The sequence below is a fragment of the Motacilla alba genome, chromosome 2 (assembly GCF_015832195.1).
Source record: "Motacilla alba alba isolate MOTALB_02 chromosome 2, Motacilla_alba_V1.0_pri, whole genome shotgun sequence".
Taxonomy (NCBI): domain Eukaryota; kingdom Metazoa; phylum Chordata; class Aves; order Passeriformes; family Motacillidae; genus Motacilla; species Motacilla alba.
In genome coordinates, this window is record NC_052017.1 from 135,481,839 (window position 1) to 135,500,555 (window position 18,717).

At 33.6% G+C, this 18,717-nt stretch overlaps 1 protein-coding gene across 6 annotated transcripts in view; it reads right to left on the reverse strand.

Annotated features, from left to right (window-relative positions):
* Positions 1-18,717, reverse strand: part of CSMD3 (CUB and Sushi multiple domains 3) — a 580,220-nt gene that overhangs the window by 34,299 nt on the left and 527,204 nt on the right. For all 6 annotated transcript variants that reach the window (XM_038122727.1, XM_038122755.1, XM_038122747.1 and 3 more), the window contains 5 exons: positions 16,088-16,273; positions 12,979-13,152; positions 6,636-6,818; positions 4,841-5,017; positions 1,336-1,515 (listed from right to left, as the gene is read on the reverse strand). In XM_038122727.1, coding sequence (XP_037978655.1) covers positions 1,336-1,515; positions 4,841-5,017; positions 6,636-6,818; positions 12,979-13,152; positions 16,088-16,273 — 900 coding nt within the window. The remainder of the gene's footprint in view (positions 1-1,335; positions 1,516-4,840; positions 5,018-6,635; positions 6,819-12,978; positions 13,153-16,087; positions 16,274-18,717) is intronic.

Here is an 18,717-nt window from a genome sequence, read left to right on the forward strand (position 1 = left end):
ACAGATTCTTGGTCAAAATGACCACTATGACAAATCTTCAGTTCTTAAAATAAGTTTTAATTGAAACTGAGACTATCTATGAGCACAATGCAAACAGGGGAAAAAAAGTGAAATGTCAAGAGGATTTCAGTGTTTGACATCTTTAAGAATGTGTCAGGAAAATAACTTAAAAATTGATATTATCAAAGGTGAATTAGAATTAAACTGGATTTGGTAAGATACTGGGAAAACTGTGTTCAGCAAGAAAAGTATTTGCAAATATGGTAGAGCTTTGAAATTAATTTGATCTAGTTTGACAAATGAATTCATGGAAGGAAAATGAGCACTGTTTAGCAGGTGTGTTACTTTGGTTCTTTAAAATAAAACAGAAGAAAGATGGATAAGAAAAAGTAAGTAAAAAGGTAGCTAACTAAGTTTTGAAAGAATAGAGATCAGACATATTTAGTGTGAACTCAGAAAGAATACACCAAATAGTAGTGCTGCTTTTCTACAGATGGAGTATCAGGGAGAGAGAAAAACTACACTAGAGAGAACTTGTTTTAGTGTTGAGCAAGTGAAAATATTTTCTCAGAGAAAATATTTTTAATGACAGAGATAAGTTTGTCTTTCAGTTATGTTCAGATTTTTGCTGTTAAAATTTTAACATGGGTAAATTTTAGCATTAAAAACCCCAAACCCAACTACAACAAAAAATCCCCAACAAACAAAGAAACCCCATAAAAATCAGGAATGCAATTTGAAAAAGATAAAGAAGGAATATCTTGAGATTAATGCTTTCAACTTCCACAGTAGAGATAATATGAAATAGAAAAATCTTGTTTGGGAAATCTGTAGGAACAATTTAGTCTTTTTGTAGCAAGGTGATGCTTAAAGGTACCTTTCTAATTTATGGAGGGATCAGGGAAAAAATCTTAGTATTATAGACAGAGTAGTTCAGATGAATTTGTCTTTGACAAAGTTCAGTTTGTATATATTTAGATCTTTCCCAGAGGTGTCTTTGACATATTTGAGTGTTCTGTTTCTAAAAGCAGAGACATATATATGGTCACTTTCTTATGACATGCTAACTGCAATTAACAAATCTAAGCCATCCAGCAAAGTACTAAAGTATTCTACAGAACCATAAAAAACTGTTCAGTGTATTGTGCTTGTAGGAATATAAAAGGGATAAGAAGTAAAAGATGAAGTCATTGTTTCTGCAGCCAAATAAATCAATTCAATGTATTCATATTAAAAATAATATTGTGGAAATACACAATAAATTAACAATTTACAATAAACAGTGTAGGTAAATGTCACAGAAGAAATAGCTGACAAGCAAAATAAATGTTGTACCTTTGCATGTTGGGATTGCTCCACTCCACGTGCCATTGCTAGTACAAGTGCGAATTAAGGAACTATTTGCTTCCATTGTATAACCAGGTTGGCACATATAAGTAACATTTTGTCCAACAACATAATCATCACCATATCTCATGCCATTGGCTGGGACTCCTGGATCTCCACAACTGATAACTGCAAGTAAATAGTTGAGGAACATATTTTAAAATCTAAGTGAGATTTATCTATATGTGAGGGGAAAAAAAAAAAAAAAAGACAAAACAAGGCATTGACTGGGGAAAAAAAAGGAGCAATAAAGTAACATAAATTTTATCTCCACCAAGAGAAGATAAAGATATGCCATCCTAATTAGCTGCCAAACATGTGGAGCTATATAAAAGTTATATTTGGAGAACATAAATGCTTTAGTTCAACAGTAGTAGTAAAGGACTGTCCAATTTTTTTGAAAAAATTTCAAGATTACAAAACAAACAAAAAAAAAAAAAGAAAAAAGGCAAGAAATAATACATACACCACTACCACCCCTGGATATGCTAAAATTTTCCTATCAATTCAGTTTCATTATTAAAAGAGTAGATGCCCATTACTTACTTTCTTTTCTATGGTTTTCCTGAAAGGAAACAAAATCTGGAAAATTTAAAATATATGCCTGCATAAGCCTCCCACTTTATAAATGCTCACATAGTTGCTATGTATATAAACAGGTGAGAATATTCAGGTGACCCTCAAACATGGGCTATAGCTTACATAAAAAAAAACCTGGGTCTGTAGTACTTTAATGTGTGGGAGTGGTTGTAAAACCTTTTATGACTTCTAGTGTCAGGAGCTGATTTAATTTACTAATGAAATAAAATACTCATAAGGAAGTAATAAAAAGTTTTATATCATTGTAATCTAAGAATAGTGCTAAAACAGGTAAGTTTCCCTCAGATCTGGTCAACTGGATCTATCAATTTCTGGAACAGTTTTTAGAGAGAGAACACCAGTGGCAATGCTAAAAAAGGGACAAAGGGAAAAATCTAGTTCACACAAAATATATCATTCCATGTGTTTTATGGTTTATTTTATAGTAAATTTGAAATTCACCCTACAGCACTGCTATTTCTTCTGGGGAAAATGTGAGAATCAGTTTCCTGAGCAGAGTACACATCCTGGCCACTTCTAACTCAATGCCAAAGCATGGCTGATGTGAGTGTCACCCTTTCTGGATCTGGATCTCCAAAATCACAAAAATCCATAACTACAGATTTGTGGTGTAGCTCCCTTGACCTAATAACTCAGGCCCTGAGAATCCAAGATATATATAGTATACCTTCTCTACAGTTTACCATGGTCTGAGTGAGCAGATACTAATTACACAGCATATATCAAATCTTAAAATATCCCCTGCAATCGTTGTATGTATATAGAAGAGACTAGAAAACATACCACAGGGTTATCTGAATTACTGCAAAGTTAGCTAATGTACTGATAAAGAAAACAGGTAGCTAATGTACTGATAAATAAAACTGGAGATCAACCTATTTTAGCTTACCTAGTTGCACAGTAATTTCATTTTTTTAAAAAATTAAAAAGCCATAGATTTTTCTTGGTCACTTTTCAAATAACATAGCACTGGGTAAGATAGAACTGTTTCTCTTATTTACCCATGTACTTTCAAATACTCTGAAATTTTCTTTATTTGACATATTCCATTTACTATTCTTAACGTGTAAATTTTACTAAAATAATGCACAAAAATTTTTACAGATATACTATTGGTTTGACTGAATTAAAATATAGAGCTAATGCCTTTATCCTTTTTCCTCTTATCTTCGTTTCATTTCAATTGGACCACCTTCACTCAAGTCACTATTTTAGGCAAAAACATCTTAAATTGTTGCAGTGATGTTGACCAGAAGACCACTTCCTGTTGAGAGCCAGTGAATCCCAGTAGGGTGGAGGTGGGGAGCCCCAGGCCTGCGCTGCACAGCCAGGGTGGCCTTCAGAGGCCACCTGGCCTTCTGTGTGCTGTGCCACACAGATCTCCTGCCTGGGCACAGCCTCAGCCAGCTCCCAGCAACAGACCTGCTGCAGGCACTCAGTGATTGCACCTTGCTGACTGCACAGCCTTGCTTTTTATTGAGCAGTGCAGCAAGAAGCTCTCATGAGAATGTTATTTCTGCTTGGCTGCAGAAATGGTAGCATTGTTTCTTTCTAAGAAAATCCTACAATAACTTGCTATGGTCTAGGCCTGCATGAGGTTGCACACGGGTCAGTCCTGTTTGATGGTATGCTGCCCAGGACTCCCAGCCAGTAAAGGAGCATAAAATTATCTATTCTATTCTCGTCTTACAGTGTCAGCTCTTAACCCCCTAAATTTTGATAACACCTTGACTAAACAAAAGTGGTATATCCTGAATCTCCCTCTCTTTGTTTTACTATGGTACTTCCTCTGTCAACGTATTTCAAGTTAAAATCTCATGTTTCTACCTGAGTAATGTGTCCTGAGAAGACTGTTTGGCATATATTTCAGCAAAACGATATTCTAAAATACAAGAAAGAATATAGCTGCAGTTGACATCATGAACCACCTTTATGTTTGGTACAATTAATCTAGTTCTCATTCTAATTTGTAAAATAATAAATAAACAAAAACATTGGGCTCTCTCTCTGGCTTTATGACTGCAAAAATTTATTAAAGATGGATTTAACAAGAAGTTTTATGATCTAGCTTTTGGCTTCTATTTGGGTTGCTCTAAGTGTGTTCAAAATTTAAAAACCAGTTTGCTATACCTCTGATGAGGATATGTTTCTTGAAAATGATAGGCAGTCTCATGAACCACATAAATGTAAAATTTTCATAATTGCTACTAAAAGATGAACTAGGACAAGTAATAAAGAAGGAACAGATGGGCTTGAAAATAGTGTTGCAAAATGCTCATTATGAATGTTCGAGATGCTGTAATAGCTTCTGTTAGTTGGGTAGCCAAAGGAGTTTTAAGGTTAATGAAGAGGCCAAACAGAAGATGATATGTCAAAATGGGACAACATTTTTAACCTTAGAGTCACTACAAAAAGAATCCTCAAGTGTTCATTACAAGGTTTTTATTTTCTGCTCTCTGGAAGAACAGAATATTATACTGCTAATTTTTCAAGATGAAATAAAGCAATTAAAATAAAAAATGTCTGGATGTGTTGTATCACAAAACAGAAACAAGATTGAACATATATACTGGTAAAGAATTAAAGCGGGTAGATAATGTAACCATACAACTCCCTTAAACTGAAACAGCAGTCTACACATTTTACTACGCTCTGCCTTTAAAAAAACATATTCTTCACATTTGCATAACATTATATTTTTTTAAGTATTTAGCACACAAAATTATGTAGGAAGGAGTGCAAGAAAAAGCTGAAAATTTATTGGCAAGAGACTTCTGTATCTTACTTTATTTATTTATTTATTACTTTCAGAGGAGAGGAAAAACTAAGATTAGTCATTAGAAATGTGTCTTACTTGTGCAGTTTGGCAAGGATCCAGACCATGTTCCATTGGCAGTGCATTGTCTTACAGATGATCCAGAAAGTATGTATCCTTCCATGCATGAATAAATTACTGAATTGGAGAATGTGGTCCCATCAATACGAAGTACTTTTCCGTTAGCAGTTGTTCCTGGATTACCACACTGCACAGCTATAAAGGAAAATGTGGAATATTTTCAAAACGTAGTAAAGATGATTTCTGAAATGGGAAAAATTGGAGCACGAACAATCCTTCTTCCAGCAGTATTACTTGGTAGAAATCCATTCTATTGTCATTAAAAATGTAAGTTTCCCCACCTACTGATAAGGCACATTGTACCGTAAAAACTGTGTGCATGAATTACTATTTTTCCCCTTTGGTTTGTAGAGAAACAAAACCTACAAATTTAGGATATAATCCACATTAGTAAAAAGATAGTTTAGCTGAAAACAAACAAACAAACAAAAAAACCCTTCCAATTTCAAAAAAAAAAATCTGATCAGCAATTATATTTGTAGATCTAATTTGAATCGTATGTTTCTAGCATCAACAAAATATAATCTTTCTAATTCAAAGCAATGAATGGAGTCAACTTCACAGGCAGGCGGAATCCTGATGTATCCCAGTGCTTTATTGTTCAACTTGGGAATTTAAATATGTCCTTCTTATGTGATTGTATATTTAAACATCTAATCTATATGACCTAAACTAGAACAATATACCTGTGCATGCACTTCCAACACCTACATTTATCTGTGAACTATATTTATCATTTCAAGAAAGATCAAAATCAAAATTATCTTAAAATTTATAAGAGTTGATTTATTTCCTATAATAGATAAGGTCAAAGGAAAATAGCAGATGGTAGAGTTGGGCAAAGCATATCCCTTTTGATACCAGCATAAATATACATACACACACACACACACACACGCACACACACACACACACACACACACACACATATATATACTATATTTTTAATGCAGTGTAAAGTTGTCAATCACTCAACAGAAAGGATATTACAAAACCAGTTTATGAAACAAGTTGTTATTTTGAAAATTAAATCACTCGTTCGTACAGATAACACAGTCAACAGTGATAAAGTAGAAATTAAGAGTACAGGTTCTCAAATTATTTTCTTCTTTTCAAGACACCTTTGTTTTGCAAAAGAATCTGTTGGAAATTGTTTTCTTATTCTGAAGCAAGGTAATTTAGGCAATGAATGAATCTTCAGAAATATCCTCTTATAGCTTTCTTTTATGATAATTTATCTACCGTGAAATTTCCAGAATTATATTTTACAAATAAGCTTGTTTCAGCATTTTGTTTTCTATTGAAAAAAAGTAATGTCAACAGTATTATTAAAGGAAATTTTAAGTCAACTATTCATAAATAGATTAATAAATCTAAAGAAATCCTGACACTGACATTTTCCTAAAACTGGGGTTGTTGTCTGAAATTCAGGTGTTATATGGTTGTTATTAAAGGTCAGGTTATGCTGAGATTTTTAAGTGAAAAAATACTCATCAAAAAATTGAATTCTAAAGGCTTATCTGTTTCATTCCTCAAAACCTGTAAACATGCAGTTTCACTGGTGCCAGGAAATGGTTTCAAATTTTTCACCTGATGTCAAGCCACTGCTATAGTGCAAAAACTTATTTGAAAAAATTTTTCAGTCCAAAATGTCTGCACCCTGTTCACAACAGAAAGCTGGCAATGCAAAATTGGTTTTCTGATCAACAGTATAAAAAACACAGTTTAAAAATTGAGTGGATCTTTGATTTACCTTTGCACTCAGGTTGTCTTCCTGTCCAGCTTCCATTTGCCAAACATGTTCTTTCTTCTGAGCCATGCAGGATATATCCAATATCACAGCTGAAATGTATCGTGCTTTTAATTTTAAAATTGTTTTCTTCCCTAGATCCATGGCCTGGGATACCTGGATCACCACAAGAACCAGCTGTATCACCTAGATTTTAGAGTACAAAGATTAGAAAAATTATGAAATATTAATATGATTCTGCATTTATAAAGCAGGTCTCTATGTACTTATAAACAAGTTTATAAATAGACATAATTTTTTTAATCCCCATAGATATCAGTGGGTGTGAATCCTTATATCTGCAAAATTACTTGATACTCCACTAATTTTTTCTACTTATTTTATAGTATTGCAGTATTTTATAGTATTTACGAAATTCCCCTAATACCATGCTAAGATTTTGATAACAGAATTATCAAATAAATTAGGAAGAAAAAAAGACAATCACAAAACCTTGGTAATTTTTCATTTTAAAATAAGGAATTCTGAGGAAAAGCAAGGTCCTGATTGCAAAGAAAATTTTCTTGCGTATAACTAGTGTTCATAAAATATTTCTTAGTTTTTTGATATCACCAGAGTTGGAAGAGACATGAAGAATTTTCCTGAATTCTAGAAACTTTGAAACATCACTTCAAAACTGCCTGATAGCTAAAATCTCCCTCAGATATAAATGTTTCAGAAAATTCTAAGATAGAGGGCTAATGGTAAATATGTTTCTATTTATATACAAATAAATTAATAATGTTAAATACTATCTGTTGTATATAAATGTTAGACTAATCAACAAAGTAATAATGATAACAATAAAAAGTAAAAATAATATCTAAGATTACACATCTAAATCTTTAACTATGTAAGAACTTTTAGGAAGTTCTAGGTGATATGAACAGCAGCTCATTTGTTTGAATATTTGAATATTTACTTAGGATCATTTACTTTATTTTTTTAGAGAACTTTAAGACAGTTTTCTATGTAAAAAGATATGAAAATATATTATATTCCAGAGTTTCAATACTGAAGAATTGAATTCTAGAATTCTTGGAGCTCCACTGTTCTGGTTTCTTCCCCACAGCCCATCTGTTTTTCTAACAACTTGCAAATAAAATTAAAGTCTTCTAGACAAAAAATATGTTAAACACACCAATATTTTTGAGAGAAAATCTGCATTACTTTGTAGTTAGTTACACTATTTTAAAAAAAGATTAAATATTTCAAGAATCAGGTAGAAAGAATTAATCCTACTATGTATATAATCTGTAACGCAGATTTTCTGGGGTTTGTCTAAGCTTAAACAGAAGTAATAAGAGCAATTTTTACAAAGAAATAGTAAACAGATTTGCAAACTCTAAATATGCAAACGAATAAAAGTGACAAACTCACTGGAGAGGGGTTAGCACCCTGGAGTCTTACATGCAGAGAAAAACAAGTGTTCTGCTGCCTTAGTTGTCACTGTATATTTCTAAAAAATGCTGTTGGGAGTGAACAGTTGGACACAATTCCCTACTGACAAGAGTACGTCTAGAACTGAATAGTGAAGGCAGAAGAGTAGAACTAGCTTCCTTTGCTTTGAAAACTATGGTACATTAGCAAATACTTGGTTTAGTCCATTATGCCTAAGAAGTACAAGGTACTATGTTTTAAATTATTTCATAAATAACAAATACACTCAAGTAAGTAAAAGGGTTAGCTGTCTGCTTCAAAATCACAGGCTGAGAAGTTAGGCTGTTCTCTGTTTACCCATTTCATTATGTGACACAGATCATTAAAGCAAATTGCCAGCTGTAGCCATGATATTTTATGAAAATCCTTTTGCTAGGATTTTCTTCTCCTGGGAAGCTGAGAGGGCCTCAGGAACAAATGTAAACAAATTGTAATCTGCTACTGTGGAATGCAGCAGGTGCTTCCTTGAGTGGTCGATGTTGGATGTTTCTACTTGGTGACCACTCAAGGAGGCAGCAGCTCTCGGACTCTCTGGGAGTCTCAAGCCTTTGTTATTCATTCCATTTTATTCCTGTCTCGCCTTCTGATGCATTTTTCTCTCTGTTCTTTTTAGTATAGTTATAGTGTGGTCTTTTTTATATATCATAATATAATAAACCAGCCTTCTGAAACATGGAGTCAAGATTTCTCTGTCTCTTCACCAAGTCCTGGCTGCCCTGAAGACCACATCAGCCAGCCCTGTTTAAAAAGACATTGCAAATAGTTCCAAACCATAGCAAAAAAAAAATATAAGGTTTCAAAATAATTTATGTCCAAGGTACTTAGGTAACTTAACAACGCTCTAGTTTGAAAAAATCTGCTTCATATTTTTGAAATAATTTTTAAAATAAGTTCCTAGATCAAGGATGCTTTTTGTTGTTTTGGGAATCTGTATCTTACATTTTCTAGTAGTATTTAGTTAGACTACGGTAAAATTGGAACAGGGCCTACTCATCATTCTACACTTGTAAAGTCTCCACAATAACAGCTCAGTTTTTGGCAAGCTATTTAACATTATGCCTAAAAGAATTTTATGATGAAAAAATGAAAATAGGTTACTTGCTATGCCAAATAGAAATCACATATTCCATATTCTTCTTCTAAGTGAAATCATGTGTTCTTTTCTGATGCCTAATTATTACTATGGAGTATTAGACTTTTTATTTTAGGAAGGTTAACCACCAGCTCTTTTGATTGAAGGTTACAGAAATAATTTTTCTAAATGACTAATCACATCAGATGTGATGAAATCAAAGAATCACAGAATAAGCTGAGTTGGAAGTGACCCGCAAGGATCACTGAGTCCAGCTCCCAGCCTGCACAGCACCATCCCCAAGACTCCACCGTGTGCCTCAAAGTATTGTCCAAATCCTTCTTGAGCTCTGTCAGGCAGGTGCTGTGACCACTTCCTTGGGGAGCTGTTCCAGTGCCCAACCACCCTCCGAGGGAAGAACCTTCTTCTGGTATCCAACCTAAACCTCCCCTGACACAACTTCAGGCCATTCCCTCAGGTCCTGCCACTGGACACCACACAGAACGAGATCAGCGTTTGCCCCTCCTCTTCCCCTCAGGAGGAAGTTGCAGACTGTGATGAAGTCTAACAGAACATATTTTATTACCTCATGCAGACTCAACTAAATTGTTTTTACAATTAGTTATGAGCCATCCTTCACTCACATGTGTAACAAATTCTCAGTTGACATTTAATCTTGATGAAATGGAGGATATTTAGACTATTTACAACCCTTGCTGCACTTATGAGGAATTCTACATTGCAAAAAATTTCTGACTCCATCTGAGAAGCATATGATGATTGAAAACTGTTTCTGAATGCCAATATATATCAATGGGACATGAAAATTCCTCCTAGCTCAATGTCATGTGACAAAAAACTGTCATAAAGATGATGCTAAAAATTTTGTTACCTTAGGTTCACTGATCTAGGGTTTCCTTTGTTAATTCTTTTTCATATACTAAAAGGACAAGTATGCTGTATCTTTTCGTAGTTAAATATTCTATATTTTATATTATCAATAATATCAAAAATCATGCAAATTTTAATGTTTTAATATGCATTAAAATGAAGAAACCAATTTAAAGGCTAATAATGAAATCTGGTGATTTAACCTATCTTAGATGCAAAATATATGAATTCTGTGTCATGAACTGAAAATTATTTCATAATGAGAAAGCATTTCAGATATAAGCTTTGAAAACAAAATCTCAAAATTTTACTAAGAATTATAGTTGGGTACAGTAACGTAAAAGAAAATAAGAGCTGTATTCTGTACAGTTTGATTCATTATGATTAACATTTAAATGTTCTTATGTCAAAGAAATCTTTCTTCAGATTTTAAGAAAAATAATTAGATCTGATTAGAGTTTCCTAGGTGTAGGTAGAAAAACAATAATTAGAATAAAAAAACCAAACATGTACATCTCTCATAATATCCCAAGATATTTCAACACTTATTTAATTTAATAGGAGAAGTACTATAAAATAGTCCTATTTCCAGTAGGGCTGATTTCATATTTTCATATGTATTTTTAGGTTGTACTCCTTGATAGTTTTGTCTATTTCTTAAATTGTTTTTGCAATTAACAATTTAGGTTTTTAAATTTTTTTTTCTTATTAACATTATGAAAAATTATAACAAGTAGCCTTAGATTTTATCTAAAGAGGATTTTTCCTCCCAAACACATATGGATTAATGCTAGCTGGAAAACCACTTTTTATTAAAATAGTTCAAATTTGCAAATACATGAATATATCATTATTTATTAAATAAGATTATTTGACATTAAAGTTTGTCTTCTAATGCATAACTTTAAAATTAAAGATTATATGAACTTGATCTTTGCTTCATTTTGGCAAATTTAGTTCTATTTTATTAATAGAAAGTTTAAGGATTTAATTATGCATACATTTTTCTAGGTTTTGTCACATTCTAGTTCTTGAGAGTTTGCAGGAGAAGGCTCAGATACTGAAAAATTCTTCCAACACTTTAGAATTTAATACAATATTTTAACCAAGAAGCTCTATTTTAATATTTTATATTAATTTTCAATTATTTTTGTGCCTTGGGATGTAAGATTTTGTATCCCAAAACTGCAGCTGATAATTAGTTTATAACTGATTACACTGAAGAAATAAGGGCAGGAGAGAAAAAAACCAAAAAGGTTTTGAATATGTGAGACCTCCACCTGGACTACTGTATCCATTTCTGAGGTTTCCAATACAACAGAAACAAAGACCTCTTAGAGGACGTCCATAGGAATTCAATAAATATGATCAGAGGGCTGGGTCACCTCTGCTGTGCAACAAGGCTGAGAGAATTTGGGCTGTTCAATCTGAAGAAAGGAAGGCTTCCGGAAGACCCCACTGTGGCCTTTCAATACATAAAATAGAGAAGAAAGGTGTACAGTGGGTTTTTATCAAGGTTTGTAGTGACAGGAGAAGAGGGGACAATTTTAAACTGAAAGAGGCTAAATTTAGATTGGGCATAAAGCAGACATTTTTTTACAATGTGTGCAGTGAGTCACTGGAACAGGCTGCCCAGAGAACTTGTAGATGCAACACCCCTGGGAGTGTTCAAGGTCAGGTTGAACAGGACTTTGAGTAACCTGATCTAGTGGAACACATCTCTTCTTATTGCAGTAAGGGAGGACTAGATGATCCTTGGAGGTCCCTTCCACCACAAACCATTCTATGATGCTAGTGGAAGATGTCCTTACCTATAACCAGAGGCTGGATTAGATGATATGCAAAGGTCCTTCTGACTTCCACCATTCTATGCTGCCATTATTTATTAATACTCTAAATAACCTTGGATTTTGAATGTGAAACTAGTAGAGCATAGTCAGTCTTGCACACCAGTTATTTTTCACGTCTAGTTTTGGCATAGATCTAATCTAAGAAAAACATGTCACTTGTTTTCTTATTCTTTTCTGCCGTTAAACATGTCAAAGTTCTTTGAATTACATCGGTTTAAATAAGATTCAAAACTCCTCTGATTTCTTCAATTAAATTATGAATCAATATGAAACATATTCACGACAACAAAGAACTTCCACCCATATTTACTGAGAATTAAAACTGATAACATGGTTAACCTTCATCACAGTATTTGTTTACATAGTCTGCAATAACAAAAGGGATTTAATCAAATCCCAAATTAGTGTGTGACTTGGATTTCTGTTTTTCACTTGATCATTGCTTTTAAAGTGAATCAAACTGAAGTTGTGAAATACAATATTCCTAAGCAATAAGTTTTTCAGAAAACATATCTTGACTTCAGTGAGGGCTAAACTACTACAAGGATTAGATGGTGTTCCCTCAAAAACTGAGTACCCTATCTTGAAACCATGTGGACCCTACCTGGCCTTATTATACAGATGGATGTATTACACAATCAAGTTATATTTGAGGTGTCATCAAGCCAGTAGACATTTTGAAAGTTAAAAGAAAAAATATAAGAAAATTAACCCATCATCTTGAAGAGACAATGTTGCAAGATTTCACTGTGGAAATTAACACTCTTGCCAGAAATCACATAAAAATATTTTCAAAGCAAACTGGTTTCATTAACAATCAACTGAATGAGAAATATCTTGTTCATATCAAGTGCTACCAAGAAAGTCTACTTCTTCTAGGTTATTTTCTTGCTAATATTTTATGCTTAATTTGGTTTTGCTTATTTTTTTACTTCTACTGAGTTGGTAATTCTGCTTTATACATGATTTTACAGATTTTTAAATGGCCTTCTGAAAAAAATCAAAATATATTTAAAACAACTTCAGGATACAGTCATTAATTCATATATATTACCTGAGCAGTGAGGAAGAGATCCACTCCAGTGTCCATTTAACTGACATGTGCGAGATGACTGCCCCAACAGCGATCGTCTCCCTGTGCAGGTATAATGAACAGTAGAACCAAAGGTATATTTATCTCCAGACAGGACCGCGTTTGGAGGAACTCCAGGATGTCCACAGTCAATCACTACAATGCATAATTATTGGAGATAAAAGAAGGTTATTATCACTGATCATACAATTTTTAGTTTTCATTTTCATAATTGCACACATAAATTTTGTGAAGGGGCTAACATGTTTAGGGTTTCAGGGAAGGGGGAAGATCATGGGATTAGAATCAAAATATGCTTCAGACCAACAGCTGTGAAAGAAATGTTCAGAGGTGTCAAAAAAAAAATATTTTAGATACATATATTGATGTTCAAAACCACTCATTCACTAAGTTGATCTTTATGTCATGAACACATACACACACCTTGTACTCTTCAGTGAAAAATTACAGGAACACAGTATCTGACAAAGTCACTGCTGTGGTAGAGAGTATGCATCCCTCTTTTAATAATTCAGGGCAAGGAGTTAATTTAAAAGCAAGTTAAATAAATCAAGTTTGGGAAATGCACAAAAATTCATGAACCAAAATTTCATAAACAAATCCACTATGTACACAAAATGAATATAGGCCTGATGTTTTATTTCTTATCATACATCTGTCCATGGTATGTAGTTTATCTTTGCCAGAGATATTTGTATTTATGTATGATGAAACCCACGAATTAGAGCTGCAAATATCAGTGTAGTAGAACCAGATGCTAAATCATACAACTGAAGTTTTTATCAAAATTTCATTTCATTAAATACTATTTTCAGCAGGACTTTTTAATTAAAGAAAAATCCAGACAGAAGCCTGATCAAGGTCAAGGATGTGTTCAATTCCATGGCATTTTAGATACATGCAACGCTATCATGGTTGTACAATACAGCGTAAGACTAAAATCATATATGGCAATTTTTCTTTCTTAAATTATTGTTGCGGTCTTAGAGCTTGAATTTATGTATATACTGTTTTGCATTTAATGATATGTTCTCCCAAAGGTCCAACCTTCACAGTGCAGAACCTTCCTGACAGGATCACAAAGGATTTAGGAATGTGGTAAGAAATTGACCAACTTTGATCTTACCTAGTGTTGCTGACCTCTCTGTTCTGCTATGAGGACTTTAAGTATTAAACAGCCATAATAGTCAACTTCACATAACAAGCACTTGTTGTCAGCAGATTATTTTTTTAATCAATTGCTTCCAACTAAAATCTACTATCAGTTATGGATAATTACTGAGAATGAAAAATTAGAACACCATAAGAAAGAAGCATGTTGGTCATGCAGGCTTCAACAAAATGAGACCTTTATCTTGTGAAGAACATTCACAATTTTTCAGAATATTTTTTAATCTGAAGTATTCTTGATTGATTCTTTTGCCCTATTCAGATGTCAACCAGGACACCCTGGTACCTTACAGTTTCCACTTTTGGGCTTTCCTGTACACACTTTTCTGTTTACATTTATATCTAGAAGTCTTGGATCCCTAATAATTGACTTTAAAATTATAGCACCCTTAATAAAATTACCCTTAATATGATTATGCATTCTACAAAATTTAATTTGATATTAATGTTTTCAGGCTGAGATTTCATATGAGAAGTTGATTAAATTTCTTTTTTTTCTAATACTAACTAATTTCTTCCTTTCTATTTTACTACCCTCATTAAAAAAAAAAACAAACAAAAAACCAAGAAAACCAAAATAAAAAAACCATCTCTAAACAAACTCTTTTTAGTTTAAACCATTACTCCTTGTGCTATCAATACACACCATTGTAAAAAGTCCCATTCCAGAAATAATTTGCAATCTAGAGGCTCTTAAAAAAGGCTCTTAAAAACTTTTGGTAAGCTTACGATTACAAAATATCATGGATACCACTTAGGTAGAATTAAGTGACCCCTCTATAAAAATGACAAAATAAATCAGAAGATGCCCGTTCAAAAGTACATTTATCATTTTTACTCCCAAAGCTCTTTTATAAAAAAGAATAAAAGCTGTATTATTAAATTACTTGTGACAATTCAGACAAAAATGACTAAGAGATTAAAATACAAATGTAGAAAGAAGAAATATTTGCAACTTTACCTTTAAATTAATTTTTCTTTGGAGATATTTTACTATTAAGGAATAACTGTCTTTGGCAATGGTAATGGTAAAGTCACCTTTAATTTGACATGCAACCAATAGACACCTCGTTTTAATTTTTACTGTGACTTGCAGTCAAGCTACTTATTAAAGATAAGGACAAGTTCCATAACTGAAATTTTTATTAATAATAAGAAAAAAGTTTATTTCTTCCTTATTTTTGAGAGGGAATAGTAGAACTGCTGAAGGCTCCTGAGGACAAATAGCTCCAGTATTGCAAATATCAGTCCATGATTCCTGAATAAGGAACCTTTTCCCTTTAATCTCTAGAAAAAAAAGCCTTTCTCAGTGAAAAATGTTGATCCTAAATGAAACCTATTTCACAGACTGATAGAGAGCTGGGTAAATCAACTGTCTCAGCCAATTAAAAGTCTAAGAAACATCTCTGGCTATATCTGCATCACAGTGACAAAGTTGTTCATGACAAATCATAACAAAAATATCCTACTTGTGTTGATCCACTTGCCTTAGTGAATAGGTTGTGTATGAGTATGATGTTCAGGTACATCTTTTAGTGTGGTAAACTGAGGACACTGCCCAGAGGACATCTCAGGTGTTCTACAGTGCTATTATTGGTGAAGTCAATGGACAGGTTTTGACCTCGCATCTCTACTATCAGGGATTATTATGCTGGAGCCTTCAGCGATGTTTGTTTGGCTATTGCATTTCCTAAGTATTCTATGTTATTTGCTACATACAAGAATAATATAACTGCTACTTCAGCAGCTACTGAGACCCTCCATCAGTACTGCACACACACACAAATGTATATAAATATGGTTATTATAATTGCTGTCATGAGACTGATGAAAATGTTGTATAAAATAATGACTCATCTAGTCCACATTCTTTGTAGAAGCAAACTCATTATCTACTTACTAATGCATTCAGGTAGAGGTTTGTCCCAGTGGCCATTTGGTTGACAAATTAAAACTGAAGAGCCAAACAAAAAATATCCAGGATTGCAGTCATAAAATACCACTGTGCCATACGTGAAATTTCCATGTTCAATTTTACTTTCTCTTATAGAATTTGCAGGAATTCCAGGATCAGAGCAATTGACCACTAAAAAAAAAAAAAAAAAAGAGCACAGACTTGAGAGCCATACAAATACAGTCTCCTAAAATGGTCTCCTAGTCTTTGTGTATGAAATATCCAATGTGTTGCTGGTTTTATATAACCTAACTTTTTATTTAATGTTAGTGAATTAGGAAGAAGAACTGAAATGAGACACTAAAGCCAGAAGATATTAAACCCAGAGCAAATAAAAGGAAATGCTTCTTTACAGTGTGATAATACTGTAAAATTATTGGCCACTAAAAGTTACTGAACATACCAATAAAATAAATTTATATTCCTGTCTTGACACACAATATTGTCCACAAATAGAAACATATTTTGGGGCTTGATGTGATTTTGGTCTAATACACATAGAAATACAAACATATTTATGTTCCTAGACTAACATTTTGATAATGGATCACCTTTAAGACAGATAAGGTCAGTTAGGTAAGACTGTGGTGAATCTGACAGAATAAGAACATATTCCAAAAAGTGTGTAGGAGCTTTTAAAAATAGAGGATAACTTTAATGATGATGAATTTTTTGAGTCCTTAGTACTTTAAAAGTTGTATTTTTGAAAATTTCTGAATATGGATATTTTTCCCCTTTTTTGTGTCTCATAGTTACCTGTGAGTTCAGTATAATATGTGTTTTGGGGGTCATGAAGATTATTTTAACAGTTTTCATATGGTTTCCTCTGGTCAAGGAAACACATCATCATTTATTCAATGTTAATAATTTTTTTTTTCTAGAAAACCAAAGTTCACACAAAAATTACGTTCCCTATATCCTTATAATCAATTGCATGTTTATATACAGGCACTTGCACACACCTGTGTGCAAATCTATATATCTGCATGTGTATTCAGGTGGAATTTCATGTGCATCAGTTCCTAGCTATTGCCTCTCATCTTTTTACTTGGCACCACCAAAAGGAGCCTGGCTCCATCTGCTTGACACCCTCCCTTCAGTTACTGACAGTGATGAAGTCCCCTCTCAGTCACCTCTTCTCAAGACTGAACAGGCCCAGCTCCCTCAGCCCATCCTTGTAAGAGAGATGCTCCAGTCCCTAATTATCTTTGCAGTGCTCCACTGGACACACTCCATGTTCTCCAGATGTTCCTCATTAGGGCTCAGCTCCCTCGACTGCTGGCCATGCTCTTCCTAATACACTCCAGGACAACACTACAACACTGGCCTTCATGGCCACAAGGGCACTGTTGGGCTTGTGAACAGTTTGTTGTCCACTAGGACCCCCACTAGGGGGGACAACAGTCTGGACAACAGTTTGTTGTCCACTAGGTCCACTAGGACCCCCTCCTCTGCAGAGCTCCTTTCCACCCCAGCCTGTATTGATGCATGGGGTTACTGGGGTAATTCTTCCTTCCCCAAGTGCAGGGCCCTGCATTCAAATTTGTTGAATTTCAGAGATAAATATGCTTGGATGTCTGTGTATTAAATTATTAAACTATGCTGAAAAGCTCTGTAATCTGCAAAGGAAAAGTGGTATTGCCAGATGCAATTAAAGATCATTTTTCCTAACTAAATCACTTAATGTAGTCATTTTATGGCTCATGTCCTCTCTAGCCACTATTCTAAATGTTGTAGTCTGCTTGTGTGCATCTTCTAGCAGGTCTCAAATATTGATACTACAAGCCTAGAAAACATACCTTTTCCAAGGACAGAAATAGCTTTCTGCCTGTATTTGATGTCTTTAACAGTAAAGGACAGAACGATTTGTTAGCTACATTGATGGTCAATACTGAATTTTTTCTTTTCCTGGAGGAAAGCCTGAGCTACATTTCTGTCTTTTTTTCCGTTTTTCCCCCTGCAAGGATCATTGAAGTCCAGTTCCTGACCCTGCACAGAATAGCCCTAAGAATCACACCATGTGTCTGAGAATGTTGTCCATGTTCATGTTACTAAGCATATATTTAACGTAATAAAAAGAATTTATTCTTTATTCAGGAGTAGTGAGCACTTGAAACAAAATACAAGGAACTTTGACCATTTCAATAGTTTTCCACAATTATTACGGTTGGCTAAGAAGCTAGACATTTAACAAAGTTGTAAATAGTATAACAGCAAGTGCACTGAATTTATATGAAAATTTTATGGGAGAAAAGCAAAGTCTTCACAACAGTGTGCAACCTTTTCTATAATACTACACTTTTGTGAGTTTACAAATATGCAAGGTAATAGTTTATTATTATTTAACTTCAAAGTAAATAAACCAAAATCATATTAGAATGGATTTCACTGCACATTGTTGACATAATTAATCATGCCCAAACACAAGATTAGTATTTATTTTAAACTCTCTCCTAAAACCAATACACAATTTCAGGACTGTGTAAAGTTTCAAAGAGCAACCTGATCAACTTATTTACCAATCCTTACATGCCAATAAGTTTCAGCACTTTGGCACATTGCTATGCATACGAGAA